The sequence below is a fragment of the Eptesicus fuscus genome, chromosome 2, assembly GCF_027574615.1.
Source record: "Eptesicus fuscus isolate TK198812 chromosome 2, DD_ASM_mEF_20220401, whole genome shotgun sequence".
Classification (NCBI taxonomy): domain Eukaryota; kingdom Metazoa; phylum Chordata; class Mammalia; order Chiroptera; family Vespertilionidae; genus Eptesicus; species Eptesicus fuscus.
In genome coordinates this window covers 34,608,253-34,632,697 of record NC_072474.1, presented here as the reverse complement: position 1 = coordinate 34,632,697, position 24,445 = coordinate 34,608,253, and the positions used below count along the sequence as shown (strand labels likewise).

Here is a 24,445-nt window from a genome sequence, read left to right as displayed (position 1 = left end):
CTCAGCCCCAAATGTCCCCCACCATGGAGACAGGAGCCCTCTCTCTTGACCCAAAGCCCACTCACTCCTTAATTTGTTCCTGAGGTCTGTCATCCTTCTGACGATTAGGGCAGAGGAATCCATATCTAGAGGAGGCCAGCAAGGTGTCACATTGAACATCCTTTACCTGCTGTGATGTCCAGTGACACTGGCTGATGCCCCAACTGGAATGGAAGCAAGGGAGGGTAGGGGTTTTAGTCTGCTCCATTCATTGAGCTATGCCAAGTTTCTAGAAAGAGGCCTGCACACAGTAGGCACTTAATAGATCTATTGTTATTAGAATGAATCTCAGATATCTGAGTGTACCTGAGGCCCCTCAGCAAGCCCCTAAGAGTCTCTGCTCTGGCTACACACAGCAGAGGGGACCGCCCAGGTAGAATGTGACACCTCCTTTACAAATGGGAAGCAGCTTGTCCCAGGCCACAAAATAAGTAAGGCTTGAGGTAGAGAGTTTCATGGGGAAGAGAAAAATCATAAATAAAACCACAGCCCTTAGCAGCCCTTTCCGCAGGGCCAGGCACAGGGTCAGCACTCTCCATGGCTTATCCCACTTAGTCCCTGACAATAGCCCTCTGAGTTTGGTCCTCATAGCACCTCAGTTTTCACACAAGCAAACTTGAGGCTCAGAGAGGTGAAGTGACATTCTCAAGACACCCAGCTAGGAGGTGGCAGAGTAACCACTGTGCTGTAGTGGGGGAGAAGCACCCACCTTTTCCGCAGCAGGTGTGACTGTTGGGTGCTGGAGAAGTTTCAGTAGATAGACAGGGAGGCGGGACACAGTAGTCTGCTCTGGAGGGCAGACACCGGGTACTTCACCAGCTTTTGCAGTGTGTCTGCCTGCACAGTCCCCACCCTGCAAGTCTCATCCAGATTCAGAGACGACTTATTTTCACGCTGGAGTAGGACAAAAGAGGGGCGACGGATCAAACAATATAAACAGTACCAGGTGCAAAAATACTTGTGGCCATATTGTGAAGTGAAAGCAGTCTATAAAGAATTTTCTGATATTCCCACAAATAAAAAGTAATTTTATGGGTTGTTTTTTTTTCCCCCCCAGTAACTGAATAAATCAATGAGAGGATCTCACAGCCCTCTCCTGCCTCTGAGCAGCTCACATCATCAAGGAGATGGAAGCTAATAATTAAAGGTACCAGATGGTTCAGAGGCAGGGCCACGCCCAGAATGACTGACCCCTTCCCTGCCCCAGTTACTCCATTGAGCCCAGAGGGCACAGCCCGCCCCCTGGGGGTCAGCCCCAGCACTGCAGCCGCAAGCCAGAAACAACAAAACACATTTGGTTGGAGTCATCCAGGTAGTGGGGGTCCCAGGCCGTGGGGTGGAGGGGGCCGGGCGGCGGGGGATGAGAGAGACCTGGAATACTCTATGCCCCCAGATTCCGTCTATTGTCGTGGTCGTGGGGTGCCCAGTTCCATTGGTCAGTCAGGGCAACGACTCCGCCCAGTTCCCCCTGAGGACCTGAGGCTCCAGCAAGGGTGCTCCTGCCCCTGGTCCCCGAAGGAGAGGCCCAGTGCCCTGCCCCGGCCTCCAGGCCGCCCCTGTCCCAAGCACCTCGGGGTGTAGAAAGCATTACTGGCCTCAGCGCAAAAGGTCATCGATGGGAACAAAGCACTACACACTCCTAGGAAGCGGTGGGACCCTTAGGGTCCCCGCCCTAAGCACATCCAGTTGTAGAGGAGGAATCGGACCTCCCCTCCTTATCCTGGAGGCCCCTCCCCATGGGGTGGGGGTCGGGACCTACCCTAGTCCCAGGCGCCCAGAGCGGTGCACAGAGCGCCCTAGACCGGGTCCTCTACGGGCTGCCCTGGGGGTGGCTCTGCCGACCCTGGGACCCTGGGGACCCCTGCCCATCCGCCTGGCTTGACGACTGGGACCTGCCAGGACCTCACTGCATAGCGCGCGCGCACCCCGCTTCCTAACGTCCAACTTTCTCCAGAGATGTGGGCGTGTCCACTGGCCAGGGGGCGCGGTCTGCTACCTGGACACCTCAGAGCCACCGGCCAATCGCGGTCCCCGCCGCAGGCGCCGCCCCCACAATCGAGATGTCTACTAAGCCTCCACCTCGGAGCCGCCAGCCAATCTGGAGTCCGCCGCGGTGGCTCACCTCCAGAGCAGCTTGGCAGCCACAGAAGCCGCTCCGAAGGATGGAGAAGATTCCTGTTCTGGGCCTGGGCACCTGGAAGGTGAGGCGGCCTTGGGGTCCAGGCGAGGCGGCGCCTTTCCTTACCGAGGTCCTCCCTGATGTGGAGGGGACACCCGCAGAGACAACCTGGGGGACACCTGCCTGGACGCCCCGGAGAAACCCGCGGGGACACCTGCAGCCCCCAGCCCAGCTAGTCGCCTGTAACTCCCTGGGAGGCTTCCTGTGTTTGAAAGATGGAATTTGTAGATCGCAGATGATCTGGAAATGGGGGTTGTCTCTCTGATATTGCATATTGCAGCCAAATCATAATTATTCAGAAATAATGTTTGGGAAAGCCCAGAAGAAAAGATTGTCAGGCTTGGGTATAGTCAGAAAGAGTCGCAGTCACCTAACTAGATCAGAGGCATTTATTATTGGAAAGTTGTCTGTATCAAAAAGATAAAGGAATTCTGCCATTGTCACCTCGGCTTTAAACAGGAACTTTTTAACTTCGTGTCCCCGGTGTAAAACCTGATAGTGGAGCACGCTGACCTTGGGAACTTTCTCTACTTTGGCTTTCTGACCTGCCAGTGCTTTGAGGCTTGGCACTAACTAACTTTCAAATTTGCTTTTCTTTTTTTTTAAATGCAGTCTTTGATTTAAAAAAACATGTTCCTTTAAGAAGTCACCTAGGAAATTATTAGAGCAGGAAGTAGAATGATCTACCCCCCACTCATCTAAATATTATTTAAATTATTTCTCCTATCCACTTAACCACTCTTAGAGGCCAAGGATGTGGTTTCACTGGTGGTTCTCAGCATCTAGCCAAGGCCATGCATTTGGCAGCCGTTCAATAAGCACTTTATGGTTTTAACTGTCTTAACTTTAATTCTTGCATACACTATGTCTTCTGCACACAGCTGGGTGTAGTAGTCCACACGTTCTCGTACACAGGGTAAGGAAATGCTGTGAAAGCTGTTGGACTTCGGTGGTATAGAATTGGATTAATCCTAATCACCTTTCCCTGATCCATGCAAAGGCTTCATTTTATTTATTTTTAATCTTGTAAGATTACAAATACGCCATTGAAATCTATAGCCTAAGAAGTGCTGCATAACAACCAACCACAAAACCTGGGTTGCTTCCAAGCACCTAGTTGACTACTGCTGCAGGTGGTCAGCTGGGCAATTCCTTGGATCTTCTTCATTCTGCAGGCAGCACCCGGGGAAGTGACAGAGGCAGTGAAGGTGGCAATAGATGTGGGATATCGGCACTTTGACTGCGCCTACGTGTACCACAATGAGAGCGAGGTTGGAGCCGGGATCCACAGCAAGATCCAGGAGGGCGTGGTTCGGCGGGAGGACCTGTTCATTGTCAGTAAGGTAGGACTCTGCCTGCAGGGAGAGGAGGTGCAGGCTGCTCAGGGCTTGGGTGTTGAGGCAGCTGACATAGCACAGGGATGATTTTCCAGGCTCCCACAGAGCTGCTGACTTCATTCATATTTGAACCAGACCTGACAAGGGCTTCTGCAGCTTTGTGTACGTGCTGGGAGTGGTGCAGGGGAAGGGGCCGGGGACAGTGTGACAAGCAGAAGGGACAACTAGAGCAAAGGCAGGAGGCATGGGGCAGTGTGGTGGGGGGGGGGGGGGAGGGGACCCTTGAGAAGCTTGGTGTTCCTGGACTGAGCAGTGTTGGCAGCGAAGAGAAGGAGCAGTGAGGCTGGAGCCATGGACGAGCCTGATCACAGAAGACCTGATCGCCATTTCAGGAGTTCTCTTATCACAGACAAAGGAGCACTGCTGAAGGTTTTACCTTCTGTTGAGCAGGAGTTGCTCTGTATAGAGGAGATTGTGAAGGTGAAAGCAGAGTGCCTTTAAACAGTAGGCAGAAGGCACGAGACCTTAAGAGCAGTGTCGGTGGGAGGGTTGACAGCCTGCCTAGGGACAGCACTAGACGGATGGCAAGGAAATGGCTGGGAAAGACAGTCAGGAGGTGGGCCCTGTAAGAAATGCTGGCGGCAGACCAAGAGAGTGGAGAATTAAAGAATTCCTTTGCTTTTGACTTTGAATAAGAATATTAAGGCCATTAAGCCAGGAGCAGTGAGTTTACATGGCAGCTGTCCTTCCCGAGGCTGCCTCAGGAACCCGGCTCCCTCCTGGAAGAGGAGACAGTGGATTTCACAATCTCCTGGGTGATTACCACATCTAAATTTCTGTAATTTCGCCCTAACCGGTTTGGCTCAGTGGATAGAGAGTCGGCCTGTGGACTGAAGGGTCCCAGGTTCGATTCCGGTCAAGGGCATGTGCCTTGGTTGTGGGCACATCTCCAGTAGGGGGTGTGCAGGAGGCAGCTAATTGACGTTTCTAACTCTCTATCTCTCTCCCTTCCTCTCTCTAAAAAATCAATAAAATATATTTTAAAAATAAATGCATTTCCGTAATTGCAAGCTTCGGTGCTTTTATGTGTTACCTGGATATAGTGCTGTAACTCAAGGCCCAGGTGACCTTAGCCAAGGTACCCAAATCTCTCCTGACTCTCCAGTTAGGGAGGTGGGTACCTGGGGTTCCTGTGGCTAGCCAGCAGAGGAGACGTTTGCTCCCAGCTGGATGACAGCCAGCAGAGGATGTGTGCTCATTATTCCTGAAATTTAGAAAAATCTTGGGAATATAATTTTTTTAAAAAATCACTGATATACGCACCATCTAGAAAGTGCTGTTGTTAACATTATGATGTATTCTAGTTTCTTTTTTGTAAACATACTGTACTTGTAATTTGGTTTCATATATTTTATCCTCTTTCTTTTATTTATTTTTGTTTGTTTGTTTTGCTCTTGCTGAGATGGTGCCTAAATAGTATTATAAAGGAAACAATGAGGAGAAAACAAATTACAAACTTTTTACTTCACAACGGGTGTGGATGGAAATACTAAGTATAAGGCCATGTGTGTTAACTTACTTACCTAGTGTAATCTGCAGGATAATGAGGCCTTTATAACAGAGAACCTTTAACATAGAGTCTATTCAAGTGGGAAACTCAATATATAAATTCTTCTGATTTTTTCTCATATATTTTCTGCCCATGGGTGTGTGTGTGTGTGTGTGTGTGTGTGTGTGTGTGTTGTGTGTGTGTATGTGTGTGTATATATATATTTTGTCTCAGTGAATCCAAATAACCAGACAGCTCTCCCATCAAATAATTTCAGTCTTCCTCCCTCTCCTCCCACCTTCCCTAAGGAGAAATCAGGTAGGAGGAGTTGAGCTTTCCCTCCCTGTGGACGCCCTAGACCATTGGAGAATAATGTCACAGCCTGCTGTATTTATGGCCACCCAGTCTTGGATGTTGTTTGTCTTCCAGATACTAGGTTTGTGGGACCCAGTGGCAGATGTGTCAACACTGGCTCTGTGGCTGATTGTCACACTTCTCCTCTCCCTTGTAGCTCTGGTGCACCTGCCATAAGAAGTCCTTGGTGAGACCAGCCTGCTCCAACACTCTGAAGGCCTTGAACTTGGAGTACTTGGACCTCTACCTCATACACTGGCCCATGGGTTTCAAGGTACTGCCCAGGCCTGGTGAGATCCCCCACTGGCAGCTTCTTTCCTGGTCATGCCCCAGTGGGTGGTGTAAAGAGCTCGGCCAGCAGTCAGGGCACAGAGATTCCAGGGCTGCGCCAGCCACACACACACCTTCAGTTATCTCTGGGCCTCAACTCAGGAGAGGCTTGGCCTCAAGGACCCCTAACCAACTATGGTTTTTACTTCTAAGTAGTCATATCTTCTCCAAGCCAACAGAGCAGCCCACTTTTTCCATAGGTCTTTAGGTGAAAGCAGGTATCCGGACAGAGGACATACTGCTACTCAAACCTGCTGCTCATTTCATTTCCCGGGTCTCAGGGAGTTCCTTGGCCCCGTCTCCTTGTGCAGGCTATGATCTCTTTGGGGAGTGAAGGCTGCTTTGCCATATGGGAGACGCCTGCTTACCCACCTGCAGCAGGTCCAGAGGGTTCTGGAGGGAGATTATTTCTCCATTTGGTGTTATTCTATTTGATAGTGTCTCACACCCTCCCCCCCGCCACACACCTTACACCCCGCTCAGCCGCTTTCCCAACCTCAGTCGCAGTTTAGTCCTGGCCAGGATGTCCCTGTGCAACTGCCCCAGGCCTAGATGACATCCTGCCTGACCAAGGGTTCAGGCACACAGGTGGCACCGCGAGCCCTGAAAGAGGACGCTCCCCCTATGCTGGAGTGCGTGGTGGCTGCACTGGAATCTCCCACGTGTGCACCTTGTTTGAGGAGCTCATGGTGTGTGTCGAGCTGACAGGTTTCTTTTTAGATTAAAGGACAAAAACCACTTCGTTCTCAATAAAGGACGTAGCAACTGCATATTAGTCATGCTGCTAGTGGAGAACAGAAGATGCCCAGAAAGTGAAATGAGAGAGGATGATTCAGAAATGATTTCTGTCTGTAAAAATCTGTCTGTGCACCCAGAGAATAATGGGTAAGTGATGACAGTAGCTGTGTCACACTTACTGTCAGCTGTCCGTGTTCTTTTAGCATTGAACCAGGCACTTTTTCAGGCACCTTACAGGTATTATTCATTTAATCCTCACAATAATTATGTGAGGCAGGTACTGTTAACACCCCCATTGCACAGAGGGTACAACTGAGGCACAGAAAGACTTCGTGTCATTATCGGGGCCCAGAAGTGGATGCTCAGCCAGACATGCGTTACTCTGCCTGGCCCTCACCTTCTAGGAGATCCCTGACTGGCTCCTGGTGGTCGGCAGCTCTCAAGGACAAGGCCAGGTAGCACTTGAACAGAGGTCTGGACATATGTCAACATGGGAGGTTGCTTTGACATGAGACACTTAGTTGCTTCATCATGAAAATTCCTAAAAAAATGTGGATCAAGCTGCAATTTTAAACGTTGTTCCCACTATTGCTTAAGAGAATTATTGAAGCTCCTTGTATTCTGGCTTCAATATCTCTCACCGTGATGTGAATTCTAAGAAAAGCAAAGAAGGGCCTCACAGTGGACTTGGGAGAAAGCTGACTAAGCTCTTAGGATAAGAAGGCAAGACCCCTTTCCCTCTTTTTTACCTGAAATTGCTAAACAATGTTCTGACAATGGGCAAGGATCCTAGGTCCTCCTTTCCTGGCATGTGAGAGGTGGACAGTGAACTTCCAGGCTGTTGGGAATTTTGCTGGCCACCGAGTCCACCCACCCTTTGGTCTTGTAAAGGTGGAGGTAGGGCATGGAGAAGGGAAGTCACATGGCGAGGGCTGTGCTCGGACCCAGACCTTCTGGCCTAGCATTCTTTCCCCATGTCTTGATTCTCCATCCAGTCTCCTGTTTAGAGGGTGACTGCCAATAAGCCCCCACTAAGCTCCTGTCTCCTTGTTCTGACAGCCTGGGGGGAAAGAGCTGCCCCTGGACCACAGTGGCATGGCGATTCCCAGTGACACTGATTACCTGGACACCTGGGAGGTAAGCTGAGCTGACCAGCAGCATCTTCCTCCTACTGATGGGCCTCGAATGGGAAGCCGGGGATCCTGAGCTCCTTGCGTTCAGAGATACCAGGTTGTCTCCTCAAAAGGCAGGTGTGCAGCACGAAGGGACACCTGTCTGCAGGACTCAGAGCCCAGTTTCCTCTTGTTCATCCCTCTGAAACGTGTATTTTAAGGATAACTAACTCAAGACCTCCCTTTATTCTTAAATGTTTACTTTTGTATTGAAAACCATCACATGGTCACTACAGAAACTACAGAAGAGTATAAAAAGAAAATCAAAAGTCCACTTTCCATGGCCACTTCTAGTACTTTATAGTTCCTTTAGCTCTTTTGTAAGCAGTTCAGAATGAAAACTTGGGCAGATGGTGACATTGGGGTGTGTCTTGGAGATGCATGGAGGAAGGGACCACATTTCTAACCTGCTGCCAGCATCCACACAGGAAGTGATGAGGCCTGAAGTAGAATATTGAGCATGGGAATCAGGGGAAGTGGCAAGTGTGAGGTGTGGCAGTGAATTTGTTGCAGAACACCAAGAAGACCAAGGACGCTTTTGAGGAAATTGGAGGGACACTGTTTAATAACGCCAGCGGACTCAGGGAACAGCCTTTCAAATCTGAGTGAAGGAACACGCATGGGGCCCTCCTTTATATCTCCCTCCCTGTGATCTTTGTCCCACAAGCATGGATTATGCTTCCAGTCCTTTTCTCAGGCCTTGCAAGAAGGCCCCCAGGTGTTGGGGGTCTCCAGGCCATATCTGGTGGTCTGGCCTGGCGTCAGAGTTAGGAGCCTTCCCTCTGGCCAGTGCACTGTCCACATTCCAATGGCCTCTGTAACCGGTTCTGCAAGACCAGTATCTGGGAAAGAGGTAGTGACTTAATCATAGGTCATCAGGAATGTACACCAAGCTTACTGGCCTAGACTCACATCACTAGCCCCAAATATCAGGGTTACATTGGAATTAGCCTTTTTTGCCTCCTCATTTCCCCCCCCCCTTGTCCCACAAGCTTCTCTTAGCCTTGTGGTACAACGACTATGGGATGTTATGGTGAACATGGGTGACGACCATTCTTAACTACTTCCAGCTGAAAAGGGACGATGAAAAAGGGGTTAGCATCCCGTGAGGGGTTGTAGGGAATTCTGAAGTTTAAAGGCATTCCCATCCAGTTTGCAGGCAGGCAGAGGCAAGCAGCGGTTCCACACACGTAGAAGGTTCCTGCAGAGGAGCACTGGGGGTAGGTGGTTTCAGCCTTGAGGATAGAGTTGCATAGTTCATCTGGGTGGCGACCTGTTGGATGTTGGGCCTGGGGTACTGCTGAAACAAATAGGAGCAACATTAATTAGATGCACATTGGCTATGACAGGTCCTATAATTTTTTCCATCCAATACAATTCCCCCCCCACCCCCACGTGCATTTGGTAGTGGAGTCATAACATGCCGCAGGCTGATAAGTATAGCTAACAAAAATCTGGCTTGATGGAGCTTTCCCATAGGCTACCTGTTCTAGCATATTTGGGTAGTGAGTTTCTAAGCAAGGTCACGTGGCAGTGGTTCCTATGGGAGGCAAGGATGTGCTAGCTAATATTATTAGTGGGAACATGTTATTCCCTCTATTTCTGTTCAGTGGGGTCCAAAACAGTGAACCGCTAGGGCAAAGAGCAGTATTATGGCTATTTCTGCAAGGCAGATGTAGCCAAGGATAGCATGACAACGTGCAGTCCAGCAATCCATGATGAGGCTTTTGTTTCCTTGCTGTATGGGAAGCAGTAATTTTATGGTGCTTCTGTGTTCCAGCAAGAACAGATGAGTTCTCCTCCAGGTACTAGTCTCGGGTTCCAGCGGCACTCATAAAAAGACAAAATGAGAATTATTAGAAAGATAAAACCAATGATTATCCAGAAATACCAGAGCATATTACCTTTAGGAGGAGATAAGAAAGAAAGATTAGTGTTAGGGAGAATTCAGCAGGGCATTTCTAAATTCCTTGGAGCAGGTTGATCAGCCAGATCTGCTGTCTTCTTGAGAGTGATCCTCAGGGGGTGTTTCTGGTCAGAGGTCACCTTCCACTCAGGCTGGGCAATACTTGGCTGGTGGGCTGCCTTCACCCGGGAGTGGTGGATCCAGGTATTCAGTCCTGCAACCTTAAGAGCTGTGGGGGTGGTTAATATGACTGGATAGGGTCCCTTCCAGGTAGGTGTGAAGGGCTCCTTTTTCCAGTCCTTTACCCAAACCTGGTCTCCAGGTTTATAAGGATGTACTGCTGTTCCTAGAGAAATGGGTAGTCAGTCAGTAACCCATCTGTGTACCTCAAAGACAGTTTTTCCAAGTCCTTGTAGTTTCTGGATTTCTAAATTCCCTATTTCCCCCAAATCTCCCTTTGGCAGAATTAAGGGAGGGGGTCTACCATATAGAATTTCAAAGGGAGAGAAACCTACCCTAGCCCTTGGGGCACAGCGTACCCTCAGAAGTACAAGAGGCAAGATATCTGTCCAGGGTAAGGTTGTCTCTTGGCATAGCTTAGCCATAGTCTGCTTTAGAGTCCGGTTCATGCGTTCTACTTTCCCTGAACTCTGAGGCCTGTAGGCTGTATGTAAGTTCCATTTAATTCCTAAAGCCTTATCTACCTGTTGTACTATTTCTGCTACAAAGGCTGGGCCATTATCAGACCCTGTGGTCAGAGGCATTCCATACCGTGGAATTATATCCTTCAGCAATGCCTTAGTGACTTCTCTCGCCTTTTCAGTGCGAGTGGGATATGCCTCGACCCAGCCTGAAAAGGTGCAAACAAAAACTAGCAGGTATTTATTCCCTCTGCTAGGCCCTATTTCTGTAAAATCTACTTCTAAATCCTCAAAAGGAGCTTGCCCACAGCGCTGAACTCCTATTGGTCCCACAGGACCCTGTTTGGCATTGTTCTGAGCACAGAGGAGGCAACGTTGAGAGACTGAGGCACACAAGGAGGGAAGACGGGCAATTAGGTAGTACCTGCCTAACAAAGCTTCTAGGGCACTCTTCCCTAAATGAGTAAGTTCATGCTGCTGGAGGACTACCTTATGGGCTAACTATTCTGGGACATAGATCCTATGATCTGGGAGTATCCACCAGCCTTCCTTCGTTCTCTTGCTCCCTTCTTGCTGGGCCCATTCCTCTTCCTGAGGAGTGTAGTTTGGAGGTTCAGGTAATTCGGGGGCCAACATGATCCGTGATGGTGCCACTTGTTCTTTAGCAGCCAGCTTGGCTGCGGCATCAGCATGTTGATTTCCTTCTGACACTGAGTCTTTCCCGTTCTGGTGACCTTTGCAATGGATGACGGCTATTTCCTTGGGTTCCCAGACTGCTTCTAGTAACTTTAAAATCTCATTCTGATTTTTTATTCCCTTTCCTCCGGCCATCAGGAGCCCCCTTTCCTTATATATGGCCCCATGGATATGCAGGGTAGCAAAGGCATACCGCGAGTCAGTGTAGATGTTGGCATGCTTATCTTTACTGAGCTCTAAGGCTCTGGCGAGGGCCCAAAGTTCTGCCCTCTATGCTGACCATCCTTCAGGCAGGGCCTGTGCCTCGATTGTCTCAAAGTTTGATACCACTGCATATCCGGCTCGTTCTTTTCCTTCATCTAAGAAGCTGCTGCCATCTGTGAACAATACCAAGTCCGGGTTTGGCAGGGGCCTGTCCGTTAGATCTGGCCAGCTGGAGTAAACCTCCTCTAGGACTTCCAGGCAATCATGCTCAGGGGCCCCCTCAGCAACAGGTAGGATTGGTGGCAGGATTAAGAGTTCTTACTGCTTCTAATCTTACCCTCGGATTCTTGCTTAACAGGCCTTGGTATTGAGTCATTCGAGCATGAGTCAGCCAGTGTTGCCCCTTAGCTTCCATCAGGGTGACCACAGCATGAGGTACTTTTACACTTAAGTTTTGTCCCAGGGTAAGCTTATCTGCTTCCTTGACTAACAATGCAGTGGCTGCAAGGGCCCTGAGACATGGGGGCCACCCGGAGGCTACTGGGTCAATCTGCTTAGAGAGATAGGCTACTGGTCTTTGCCAGGGTCCAAACTCCTGGGTTATAACTCATTAACAGCCCGTAGATCCTGGACAGAGCGGTAGTCATTAGTCCCAGGCTTTTTGAAAGGCAAGAGTGGCGTGTCCATGGAGACCTGCATCGTTTAACAAGTCCCCACTGAAGCAGCCAGTCTAAATGGACACGGGATTCCTAGGCCTGCTTCTCTCGGAATTGGATATTGGCAGATTTTAACAGGCTGTGCCCCAGGCTTTAAGTCAATCAGCACCGGGGTGTGGTCCTTAGCCAGGCTTGGAGGATTTCCTTCAGCCCAGACCAGTGGGAATACTTTTTCTAATTCAGGTTCTAATGGTGAGGCCTTTGACTGGGGGGCATAAAGTCTCCATTCTTCCTTCCTTCGCACTGCTAGGGACTGGATCATTGGGGAGGTCTCCTCACTTAGGCGAAGCTGTGCTGAGCCATTTGGAGCAAAAGTGATTTCTGCACCCATTTTGGCTAAAAGGTCTCTACCCATTAGAGGCACCGGGCAGTCTGGCAAGTACAAGAATTCATGAATTACTTGATGACCACCAAGTTGGCATCGGCGAGGGCGGCAGAATGGTCTACGAGTCTGATCCCCAGTAGCTCCAATAATGGTGACCTCCTTTCCTGAGAGAGGTGCTATTTTCTGTGTGACTACTGAGTGCTCAGCTCCTGTATCAACCATAAAGTCCACAGTCTGGCCCCCAATTTTCATTTTGACCATGGGCTCGTGGGGGCCTAGCTGAAAAGAGCCTGGTCTGCTCTAGTCAGAATCAGCCATTGCTAGCCCAATGAGATCTGCTTCAGGTGGCTCTGGCTGATAGCGACTGGGTGGAAAAGGGGGTTCAGTTTTCTTACTTTGTTGTTTGGGATATTCATTCTTCCAGTGTCCTGTCTCCTTACAATAGGCACACTGGTCTCGTCTCAGGCTCGGTCTTCCTTTTCCCCCTGGTCTGTATTCTTGATTCCCTTTCTGATCTGTCTGGGAGCCTGAGCCTCTAAAAGCTGCTGCTATTATATTGGCCCTTCTTTGTATTCTCTTTTCTTCCTCCCTCCTTGCCACTCTGTCTTGGTTGATGAAAACCTTGTTGGCTATCTCCAGCAGTTCAATGGCATTCTTTCCTGCAAACCCTTCCAGCTTCTGTAATTTTCTCCTGATATCAGGCTGGGCTTGGCCTACAAAAGCAGCATTTACCATGGTCTGATTTTCCAGGGTCTCAGGGTTAAAGGGAGTGCAGATCCGGTATGCCTCACATAGTCTCTCATAGAAAGTTGCTGGACTTTCGTCAGGCTTCTGGAAAACTTCAGAGATTTTAGCCATATTGGTGGGCTTCTTGGCTCCAGCCCTGACCCCCTGGAGGAAGGACAGCCGATATCTTTCTAGCCTGGCCCTTCCATCTTCTGAGTTCGGGCTCCAATCAGGTTCCTCATCTGGGAAGGCCTCCCTTGCCCCATCTGTCTGTATCTAATATTCCTGCCAGGGCCTGGGTCTGGAGCCACTTCCGAGCCTCTGTTACTACTCTCATGCACTCCTCAGTGTTAAAGAACGTGAAAAGGAGCTGCTTGCAGTCCACCCAGGTGGGCTTTTGTGTCTGGAAAATCGTTTCTAGTAGGTCTACCATGGCCTGAGGTTTTTCAGAATAATTTGGGGTGTGATGTTTCCAATTAAGGATGTCACTTGTGGTAAAGGGCTGATAATAGACTGGCCTTCCCTCCTGCAAGGTCCCATCTTCACCAAGTACTTGGGCACCCCGAATCTCCCTTAGAGGCATCTGACGTGCCGGTTGTGGCTTGGGCCCTTGATCGGCTGAACACAAGCGCTGCCTAACTGGCTCTGGAGAGCCCTGTTGAGGAGAGATGGAGGGAGGCGGTGTTTCTAGACTTTCTGGACCTTCCAGACCTGCAAGGGGAGCACTTGATGCTGCCTGTGGCACATATGGAGGTGGTAAAACTGGTGGGACTTCCTCAGAGGGTCCTGGCAGAACAGGGGGTTGGGTTCCCTTCTGAGGGACCTGTTTCTTTTCTCCTTCCTGCTTCTCTTCTGCTTCCTCCTGTCCTGCCTGCCTCCTCACTTCTGCTATTAAAACTTTACTCTGTCCCTTGTTACACACGCAGAACCGGACCCAAGGCGGCAAGATTTGAGCAATTTCTAACCAGCTGTCTATGTAGGGAAACTGATCTGGGTGTCCAGGATTTCCTGTGACTACATTCCACACCGCCCTGACCAGCCCCTTATCTAAGGAGCCTTCCGAGGGCCAGCCGACCCCGAAGGCTGGCCATTCTACTTCACATAATTTCCTCAGTGTTCTGGGGTTCATTTTAATACCATAGTCTCCATTGAAACCCTTTTCAAAATTTTTCAACATGCAGTTGAGAACAGTGGGTTTACTTTGTCCCGACCCCATGATGATCGGTGGCGCGAGACAGACAAGGGAGGGGGTGACCTGTTTTCACAGATCCTCACTCAGATGCCCGCCTGGCCACGTCCCTTGGGAGCTTAGATTTGTCTTAGCTAAGGTGCACCCGTATAAACCCCGGGCCTGGTCACCTCCACGTGGGGGTGAGTCACCGTTGTGCCACATGACAAATCGCGGAACCGCAGGTTGGGGCCCAATCGGACTCCGTAACCAAGGTCGTGGAGCCACACAAAGGATAAGAGAGGGCAGGCCCTCTCCCTCCACACTCACACACTTTCACCAGACATTTGCTCAGAGTTTAAAAACACAGTCCACCCGATTCCTGATTCCTGATTCCTGATGAGGTCCTATGACTTCCGGGGAGGTGATCAAGCTCTCCTTTCCACTCACTGGAGTGGGCTGAACTGATGGGGCCCCCCTACATTACCGATTCTGTCAACAGGTCCAGAAGTGTCCGTCCACTTTCTCCAGATGCTGGCCGGGTCCTGGGCTGAGGTCCGGGAGCGCCAGGAGTCCCCCGGTTCAATTCTGCTAAAATCAGCAGGGCGCACCTTCCGGAGGCCTGTGCCTCGCCCCTAGCCTTGTCCCCTCACCGGAGGCAAAAAAATGCCAAGTTCGGATGGTTTCCCGGTCAGGGAACCAGCTGTTGCAGAAGACTAAGAAGACCAAGGACGCTTTTGAGGAAATTGGAGGGACACTGTTTAATAACGCCAGTGGACTCAGGGAACAGCCTTCCAAATCTGAGTGAAGGAACACGCATGGGGCCCTCCCTTATATCTCCCTCCCTGTGATCTTTGTCCCACAAGCATGGATTATGCTTCCAGTCCTTTTCTCAGGCCTTGCAAGAAGGCCCCCAGGTGTTGGGGGTCTCCAGGCCATATCTGGTGGTCTGGCCTGGCGTCAGAGTTAGGAGCCTTCCCTCTGGCCAGTGCACTGTCCACATTTCAATGGCCTCTGTAACCGGTTCTGAAAGACCAGTACCTGGGAAAGAGGTAGTGACTTAATCATAGGTCATCAGGAATGTACACCGAGCTTACTGGCCTAGACTCACATCCCTAGCCCCAAATATCAGGGTTACATTGGAATTAGCCCTTTTTGCCTCCTCAAATTGACGGTGTGGCAGAAGGAGAGGAGGTTCCTGCTGACTCTAGCCACCAGGCGCCTATAATCTTACAAATCAACATGAGGGTGGGTGTGAGGCATGGGAAGAAAGCAGGTTCACATTGGAACTCGCTGAGGTTAGGGAGATGAGACGCTGGAGCCACTGGTGTGAGATGGACAGGTGCAGGGGTGGGAGTGCCAGAGGTCATCCAGGCAGAGGGAGGAGGGGAGCACAGTCAGGGAGGAGCTCCTGGGTCAGGCCGTCCTCTAAATGGGCGAATCAACCTCACTTCACAGAGATTAACTGAGGTGTCTGATCTGTCGGGAACAGTGCCCCGGGGGGGGGGGCTGCAACCCTTTGGTCACAGGGTCACAGACACTGCCTTTCCTGAAAGGCATGGCAGCAACTCTGGGCTGTTTGCAGCATGAGTGAGGTCAGGGTGACCGTGCAATGCACACTGACATTGGCTGCCGGCCCTGTGGCCACTAGGACTCATGCTGACTACTTAGCCTGGCACCAGGCCATGGTCTTCCTGAATCTGAGGGCTAGTCTGGTTTGCTGACCAGTGGACAGCACAGAGTAGGGATTCTGTCCTCAAGTCCCTTACAGGGTAAAAGGTGGTGAGTTAGAATGATGGTGCATCATCATGCTGAGGAAGATGGTCATTTGGGTAGAAACTGGGTGAGCAGATACAGTCCGCAGTGGACATCAACAGACATTCAGAGTAACAGAAATAATAGCTACATGTGCTGAGTGTGAGCTAAATGCCCTGTGTTCCTTATTTGATGTAATCCTTAGCCCTGTGACACCGTAAGGTTGTAACCCACTTGGCAGATGAGAAAATTGAGGCTTAGTGAGGTCATATAATGATGAAATGGGGGGGAAACTTCAAGTACAGAAATGCTTAAAACACATGAAGTCAAATATTTTAAGCTATTTTAAGATTTTTGGCGGAGCCAGTTTGAGGATACTGTGTGAAGGATTGGGGGTCACGAATTACTAGTGGAGTAGACGGAGCCCATGCACCCAAAATAATTATATTGTTCTCTCTAGGCCATGGAAGACCTGGTGGTTGCAGGGCTGGTGAAAGCCATTGGAGTGTCCAACTTCAACCACGAGCAGCTGGAGAGGCTTCTGAATAAACCCAACTTGAGGTTCAAGCCATTGACTAACCAGGTGAGTGTGGATGGCTAAGCGGCTTAAAAGAATGGAGTTGGCTTTTCAGCTGTTGCCTCCACATGGTTACACTGGAACATGAAGTAGGCATTTTCTCCTGTGGCTGTCAAAAGTCACGACTATGGCGCTAGCCGTTTTGGCTCAGTGGATAAAGCAGGATCCCGGGTTCGATTCCAGTCAAAGACATATACCTTGGTTGCAGGTTCCTGGTCCTGGTCAAGGTGCGTGCAGAAGGCAACCAATCAATGTGTCTTTCTCACATTGATGTTTCTCTCTCCCTCTCCCTCTCCCTTGCACTCTCTCTAAAAATCAATGGAAAACTATCCTCGGATGAGGATTAACAACAACAACAAAGAAAGTCATGACCATGGAGCAGTTAGGCAAATGGCAGGTGTACAGGCAAGACCCTTTTAAAAGGCTCATCTGGTGAAGTGGAGTCCTTGGAAGGCAGGGTTTTCACTTTAGCCATGGGGTGATCACCAGGTATGCTCAGAAGTGGCAAAGGGTCCAGCAGGTCCTGATCCCTCGTTAATGATGGTCAGAGGTGGTGCTGGCTTCCTGAGGCCTCACCAGGGACCCTCCCTCTGCAAGATCACAGCCTCTGTGAGACTTTAATGCTGAGAAATGACTTGTGAGGAAAGGGTTACAGTGTTTTCTAGACTAGCTGCCTTCCTATGTAAAAAGGGTCACATATTTTACTTAAACTTTTATTAACGTGTTCTGTACCGTACATGCAAAAAAGTACACACATAAGAATGGAGCTTGATAAGTTCTCATAACTGGACCTAGTTCTGGACCAGCCCCCAGAGCAGAGGTGGGGAACTTCTGGTCCGCGGGCCGTATAAGACCCGTGGAATCATTTGGTCTGGCCCTGCCAAGGCTTTAGGGGCGAATTAATTAAATGTTTGACCAAATACAGCAGGTTAATTTTTAAGTTGATCATTTTGTATGGCCCCCGAATGATGTTACAAATATCCAAGTGGCCCTTGGCAGAACAAAGGTTCCCACCCCTGACCCAGAGGACAAAACAACTAAGAGCCTCCACCCTGCTGCTTTCTAAGTCCCCGCTCCTCACCAAGGGCAGCCACTATTCCAATTTCTGACAGCACAGGTTGGCCTTTGGACTTTATACAGAAAATGTGACACACTACGTGCTCTTCTGCATCTAGCTTTCCTTACTCAGCATTGTATGGGTCAGGTCCTCCTATATCCAGGTGTGATTTGCCCATCCTTGTTTCCCTGTGGTATTCCATCCCGTGACTATCCTGTCAGTTGGTGATGGGCACGTGGGTAGTTTCCAGTATAGGGATATTAATAATAGAACATCATGTTCTATTCTTTTTATAAATGAACTTTTTCAATGGAGGTATAGCACAAGTACAGAAGAGTGCACGAATCTTAAAGGACACAGCTCAGTGAATTTCCACAAGTGACCAGACTCAAGTCTTCAGTACCCAAGGGCAAGAGCTGGAAGTCCTCAGCCTTCTGGAAGCTCTTCTGGTCACCACCCATGAGGAGTGGTCGGTGTCCTGATCTGCAGCCTCCCTGAACTCCCCTGCTTTAAAACCTGCCTGCGCATAAGCATTCAGTTCTGTGTCGACTTTTGTTGAGTGGCACTTTAAATCATGGGGAGGGGTGTGGCCTGGTCTGTGGGGTGAGGATGGGCTGCAGGGTCTGTTTCCTAAATACCCTGGGGAACCCTTTGGGAATGCACCCTCAGAGGAGTTCTCAGAGAGCCAGCGGCTTATCTTTGGGGTCCCTGACAGCTCTACCTGTGGGTCCTGACAGCTCAGCTGGGAATCAGCGAGGGCACTGTCCCTGGTTCTGAATTCACTTCTGATCAGCTTCTACCAGTCTAGTACTTCCTTTGAGTTCACACAGAACCTGGAATCATACATGAGAATTTAGAGAGTGAGGAGGAGACAGGAATCTGCTCCTGATTTTCTTGCACCATCCCTTGGAATCAGCTGTAGTACGTGTTTGTCACACGTAACTCCCCAGCTTCCTTCATTTAATCAACACTTACTGAGCTTTTGTTCTATGCCTAGCTTATTCCAGAGTCGAGGGCATGTCTTAAACAAAAGAAAGTCAGACCCAGATCCCTGCCTTCATGGAGCTTATGCCCTAGTGGCAATAATAGACAGTTGCAAAGAATGACAACATGTAAGATGTCAGCTAATGATCCGTGCTACAGTGTAAGGTAAAGGCGAGGAGGAGGTGGGAGGGCCGCACTTTTACCTCAAGCGGTCAGGGAGAGCCTTACTGAGCCGGGATTCTTGAGCATTCAGATGGGAAAGGTGTTCTTGAGCTTGCTTACAGCAGGCAGCCTCCCGGAGACCCCTCAGCTCAGCCTGGTACTTCCCAGGCGTGGCCACGTGAGCCTGAAGGTGGGCCACGTAGCTCATCAGTGATGGAGCCAGGGCATTGATGTGGATCCTCTTTTATAGTGCCCTGTTAGTCACAATGGTCTCTGGTCAGCTGTGATTCTCTTTGTAGATTGAGTGCCACCCATATCTCGCTCAGAAGAATCTGATCAGCTTCTGCCAGTCCAGAGATGTGTCCGTGACTGCCTACCAGCCCCTTGGGGGTTCCAGGTAGGGGTTTGTGGCCGGAAATGGATGCATGCCTCAGTTTCATTTACAGAGTTAGGTTTAAGGAAGGTGTAGGCAGGCTGTGGAGACCACAGACCCCCAGCAGGTGGGACTGCCAGCACCCTGGCCTCGGTGGGCTGGGCTGAGGGAGGAGCTGGTGCACATAGGACAGTCATCTTCAGTGGCTGCCTCCAGAAGGGCAGTGATGTTTAAGGGCCATAACCAGCAGGAAGCAACCTCTCTGCTGAGCTCTTTCCTGGTACCTCCCGTGCTGTGCCAGACCTCTCTAGGGACGGGTCACAGACATCCTGATCTCTACAGAATCATCTTCCCAGAACCAGAACTGTGTGCTGTGCCCCCTACATCAGCAGATGAGCCACCACCCACTGGCCACGTGGGCCAGAAATTTATTCCCTTTTTGATCTCTCCTCCTACCCCCAATCCAACCTGATAGCAAGGTGCACTGGTTATTTTTCCGGGAAACTTGGATTCTATCTATTGATCTCTGTTCTCACATAATGCCTTCATTAAGTACGAATTCTCTCCGGTGATTATAGCAGCCTCCTAACACCTCCCGGGTTTACCTGGTTCTCAGCCACTATCCACACAACAGCTGAAGGGAGCCATCTCATTGTGACTGTGTCATTCTCCTGCTTGCATATCCTTCAACTCCTGGTCTGGCCCCTGCCTGTTTCTACCTATTCCTGCATCATGCTATGCGCCAACCATCTGAAACTATTTGGAGCTCCTGCTTTCTAGTCTCTGTGCCTTTGCAAATACAGTTCTCTTTACCTGGAAATCTTCTTATCTTTTTTCTTCACCTGGCTTACTCCAGTTTCTAATATAAGGCTCAGTTCAGCGCCACCTCCTTCAGGAAGCCATCCTGATTTCCCCTTATTTGTGTCGCATCCACAGCCCTTATCACACTATCTTCTCATTATTTTCTTCTCCTTCTTTTCTACTTGTCAGAACTATTTGAGTTGTGAGGACTGCATCTAAGTCATGACTCTCATACCAGCCCCTGGCTCAGTGCCTGAGACGCATTAGTGGTTCAGGAAAGGCTGAGATTATTGGGCTGTTATTGCCTGCGTGTTTCCCATGTGAAGTGGGGCAGATGTGTGTGAAGTTGGTAGAGTGAGGGAGTTCCTAGTGTCTGGGTTGTATTCACAGCTGAGCTTGGGGTGGAGGAAGCCAGTGAGAGAGTCGGTGGTGGGAGCCACGTGAGAGAAGGGAGGTGGCCGATATCCCACAGCCAAGTGGGGTGGGTTCTGTTTGGTCCCTTCATAGACATTGAGGATGGTTTTTATCTCAGTAACTGCTTGAACCACAGTAACTGCTTAAAAAAGTTCACTAAGAACAATAGCTCTCCAAGGGCTGAGGGCCTGGCTGCTTGACACCATGGAAGGGCAGACCCAGGGTCAGTCTTCACGGTCTCTGCATAAAGGCTGCACAGGTCCACTGTCTCAGCTTTCTCTTGGGATTTGAGGTGAACTTTTTTGAGATGCTATCCATTATCTATTCATGCTGATGGTGCTGTAGACAATACTCCAGGTCCTACAGAAGAGGTCAGAAGTCCCAGGGGCACAGCATAGCGGAGAGCCTGTGCTTCAGACACTCCGATGTTGCCACCTGGGTCTCCAGACAAAGCACCAAAATAGATGTGAAGGCCAAGTGTTCAGCTGCATCCTCCCAAATGTCAGCCGTGGTTATCACTAGACGGAGGATTTGGTGACAAGCTTTTCTGCACCATTTAGATTTCCCACACTGAGCAAGTATCATGATCAGACAAAAGCAGATCTAGAGTTTCCATTTTGGAGAAAGTCTTGTTTTCAAAGAAGGAGGTGCACAGATTTGGTCTCACAGCCCCTGCATTGTTCTCCCTAGTGGGGGTGTGGACCTGATGGACAACCCCGTGATCCAGTCCATTGCACAGAAGCACCAGAAGTCTGCAGCTCAGGTAGGTGGGTACCCGCTGGGCTGGGAGGGCCCCTCTCTGCTCACTGCAGGAGCCATGCGTGGGCATGAGCGGATGCCTCGCTGTGGCCCAGCAGGTGACAAATAGAACTGTCTGGTGTTCACCAGCCCCTTGAGGACCCTGTGGTCCCATTCATTCAGGCCCCAATATCAATTCTCTACATGCCATGGTCCCAGGCTTCCTCCCGCAGCCCACCAGTTGAGTGGACCCCAGAGGAGTTTATGACTCTCTTCCTTGCTCTAATGTCCAGCGGTTCATGGGACTGGACACGATAGCAAACTCTGTTAAGGTGTTGGCAGGTCCTCTGAGCTCCTGGGGCCAGCGGCCATCCCTCCAGACATTCTATGGGACAGTGCAGAAATGCCACTTTTCTCCCAAGGACTGTGGACTGGAGCGCTGGGCACTACAGTGCCTACTGCCCGGGTCACTGGGCTTCCCTGTACAGTGAAACGTGACCCGTAGGGGAAGCAGTTGGCTTCTGACTCCGCTTGATTCCCTTGGTCTCATAATATCCGTTTTCCCCAGCAGATTTTGATCCGGTTTCAGATCCAGAGGAATGTGATCGCCATCCCCAAATCCATTAACCCGAAGCGGATTCTTGAGAATATCCAGGGAGGTGTTCTCCTTCTCTGACATCAGTGGGTTTGGGGTCATGTATGAGCTAGGCAGCTACACACTGCAGCAAGCAGGCTGGCCTGCGAGGCTCTGACACAGCAGAGGGGCGGGGAAGCACAGGCCACACCCAGGGGACGCAGAGCTGAGCCTGGCAGACACCCACCTGGGAGATGCAGACAAGTTTAAATGGGGAAGGACAGGTGATGAGGGGCCAGGGTGCCAGCCAGGCCACCTGCCACCCAGTGCCTGCTCTGCACCCAGCACCACTCACTAGTGCTGTCCCAGGGCTGCCCACCCTGATGAGAGGGACCCTTCCAGACTGTTCGCTTCTCCCCTTAACCCACACTGCCCAGGGCCAGCTGCCCCTCCAGGCAGAACTGCTAACAGGGAGCCCATAGTTTCTGCTAGGCTTTCATGGAGGATCTCCGGTGGGTAGGGGCTGGTCAGGGCCTGTCCCCTCCTGAGTGAAGATGGACTCACACACCCTGCACCTTCTTTCCTGGTCCTTATCGGCAGCTCAGGGCTGGCTCTCCCATGTGAAAAGCTGTGGTTGTAGGAGCAGGTCACAGTCCTCAGGCCTGTTAGGGGCCAAGTAAGGGGGCAGCTTAGAATACATTTTAGAAGGAACAGAAAGTGTGTACTCAAAAGTACAGTGTGTTACTATAAATATTTCTCTTTTTTCCGCATCCAGCGCAGCTAGAGAGAGTGGTCTGGTTCCTGAGTAGGGGCGGCTGGGGATTGAGGAAATGAAAGAAAGAGACAGACACAGAGATAGAAGGAAAAAGCTGGGGCCAGGTGGGACAGCTGTCCTCTGATGGAGAGACAGTGACCCAGAGCCATACGCTTTTATTTTATAGTTTGATTATAACAAGTGTTCTTATTTTGGCAACACTTGCTGTACCTCCCACAGCCCGTTAGCTACTTAAGAAGGAACTAGGGAGGGCTACAAGATCAGGCTTAACAATGCTAGGCCAGCTCTGCCCTCCCGGCTGGGACTTGTTTGTGGCCCTGTCACAGGTCAGCCCGAGGCTTGACCCTAGAGCCTCCTTACCTGTTACGGCTATTATTACAATTAATGCTCTGAGGCCCAGACTCTCCCTCACTGCTGGGGTGCTGGGGCATGTGGAACACATGTTTGTGTTTTGGATTTGTGGTGTTTTGTTTTTTGTGTGTTTGTGAGCACCGAGAAAAATCCTTCACTGCACCCTTTGACTGTCCTGGTATGCTCCTCACTCCTGTGGGATGAGCACAGCACAGATCTCATCTTTCCAAGGGTCCCTGCTGTAGCCCAAATGGCCCAAGTCCCAGTGCATCCTGGGAACCAAGGCTGTGGGCCAGGGAACGTGCCAGCTGCCACGTGAAGTGTTTCTTTTACATCCTAGTGTGCCACACACGCCCAGCACAGTGCTCAGCTGGTGATACGTGCTCGGTTAGGTGTTCACTGAACTGACTTTCCCATGAACGTTTTATTTTGGTTCCAGGTGTTTGATTTTGAATTACCAGAAGAGGATATGAATGCCCTTTTCAGCCTGGACAGGAACCTCCGACTGACCAAATTCGCCACGTAAGAACAGCTCCTTCACTACTCTAGAAATAGAGGAAGCAATATTCAGATTGAGCCATTGGTTCCTGGATGGATATTTATCATATGTTTTAGGTTATGAAATCATCTCAGAATTCTTTCCTATTTGGGAATGGGCTGGTGAGGGAACCCAAAGATGAATTTTAGACACTAGAGAGTATAAAAATATATAATTGTGTCATTTAAAAATGTTTCTCTTAAAAATAGTAATCCCTCTTTGTTTTTGTCTTTGACTTGTTCCCCGATTTCCAGAGCTGTAAATCACAAGGACTATCCTTTCCACATAGAGTACTGAGCCGGCTCCCCCCCCCCACCCCCACCCCCGGCATCAACAAATCCAGGGCCGAAGGGCTCCTGCCCTGCAGCACAGGGCTCTGCCTCAAAGGCACAGACAGCCTGGCCAGGGATGGGAGGGACGGAGGCTAAGCTCCCCAAGAAATCATCAGACTTGGTGAGATTGAAGGAGGAAGCGTCTGAGAGTGTGCTGCCCCACGGAGTACTGGGAGACCAGCATGAAGAAGCTCTACAGCTGCGACTCAGCTTCAGCAATGAGCCCCGCCTCTCTGCCGCCCACCAGTCCCCCCACATGATTTTACAGCAAAACCCTTACCTTCACACCTGGAAAGGAAGACTGGGTAAAAGTGGTGAGCTGTCTTAGTTCAACAGAGGCCTTTTTTTCTTACTTACAATCTAAATTTTAATTTTAAAACGCTAATGTTTGAGAAAGTTTTCTGTGAAATCAGATTTAATCAGGCATAAACCTGTGAAAACAAACCAGAGATGGATGTGGTCATTTCCCCTAATGCTCTCGGTGTTCAGTCCAAGACAGTGGAGTGAATCTGGGGCAGGAGTCCTGCCCCCTTAGGAAAGGACAGGGTGGGTACCCACGCAGGGCAGTGTGTGACTCCTGCCCCCTGCACGTGCCTTCCAGCTAGGCCCAGGACCCCCCCCCCCCCAACCCCGGACCTGCTGCCAGGGCTTCTGGATGCATCTCCACCTCACATCCTGCCCAGCTCCAAGCCCCGCTCCCACACACATCTCCAAGGATGGGACTTACTTGACCCGCTGGGCATTTCCACCTGCCCCCAGGACTGTGCCTCCACAGGAGTTAGTTACTCCTGGTTGTTGCCCCAGACACCCTCACCTCAGGCTACCATCCACACCCAGTGCCGGGCTTCCTCGCCCAGTGGTGTACCTGTCTGTTTGGAGGCCAGCCAGTCACAGACTTGACGTGTTTTCTGCCTGTTTCTCATGGGGTCTTCCT

The 24,445-nt window shown here is 50.4% G+C and overlaps 1 protein-coding gene across 1 annotated transcript; it reads left to right on the top strand.

Annotated features, from left to right (window-relative positions):
* The first annotated feature begins 2,092 nt into the window (after positions 1-2,092).
* AKR1E2 (aldo-keto reductase family 1 member E2) lies at positions 2,093-23,489 on the top strand. The gene is made up of 10 exons (XM_054722866.1): positions 2,093-2,240; positions 3,394-3,561; positions 5,616-5,732; positions 7,586-7,663; positions 16,296-16,418; positions 18,915-19,012; positions 20,894-20,966; positions 21,513-21,597; positions 23,082-23,163; positions 23,434-23,489. Exons 1-10 carry the CDS (start codon positions 2,100-2,102, stop codon positions 23,474-23,476), a joined length of 1,008 nt encoding a protein of 335 aa, XP_054578841.1. The 5' UTR covers positions 2,093-2,099; the 3' UTR covers positions 23,477-23,489.
* Positions 23,490-24,445: the final 956 nt, after the last annotated feature.

Excerpts from the sequence above, each read along its gene's own strand:
- AKR1E2 (XM_054722866.1), top strand. The coding sequence starts at position 2,100 with ATGTCTACTAAGCCTCCACCTCGGAGCCGCCAGCCAATCTGGAGTCCG. Across the intron at positions 20,967-21,512 it reads ACCAGAAGTCTGCAGCTCAG|ATTTTGATCCGGTTTCAGAT; the intron begins GTAGGTGGGTAC and ends TTTCCCCAGCAG. Across the intron at positions 21,598-23,081 it reads GATTCTTGAGAATATCCAGG|TGTTTGATTTTGAATTACCA; the intron begins GAGGTGTTCTCC and ends TTTGGTTCCAGG.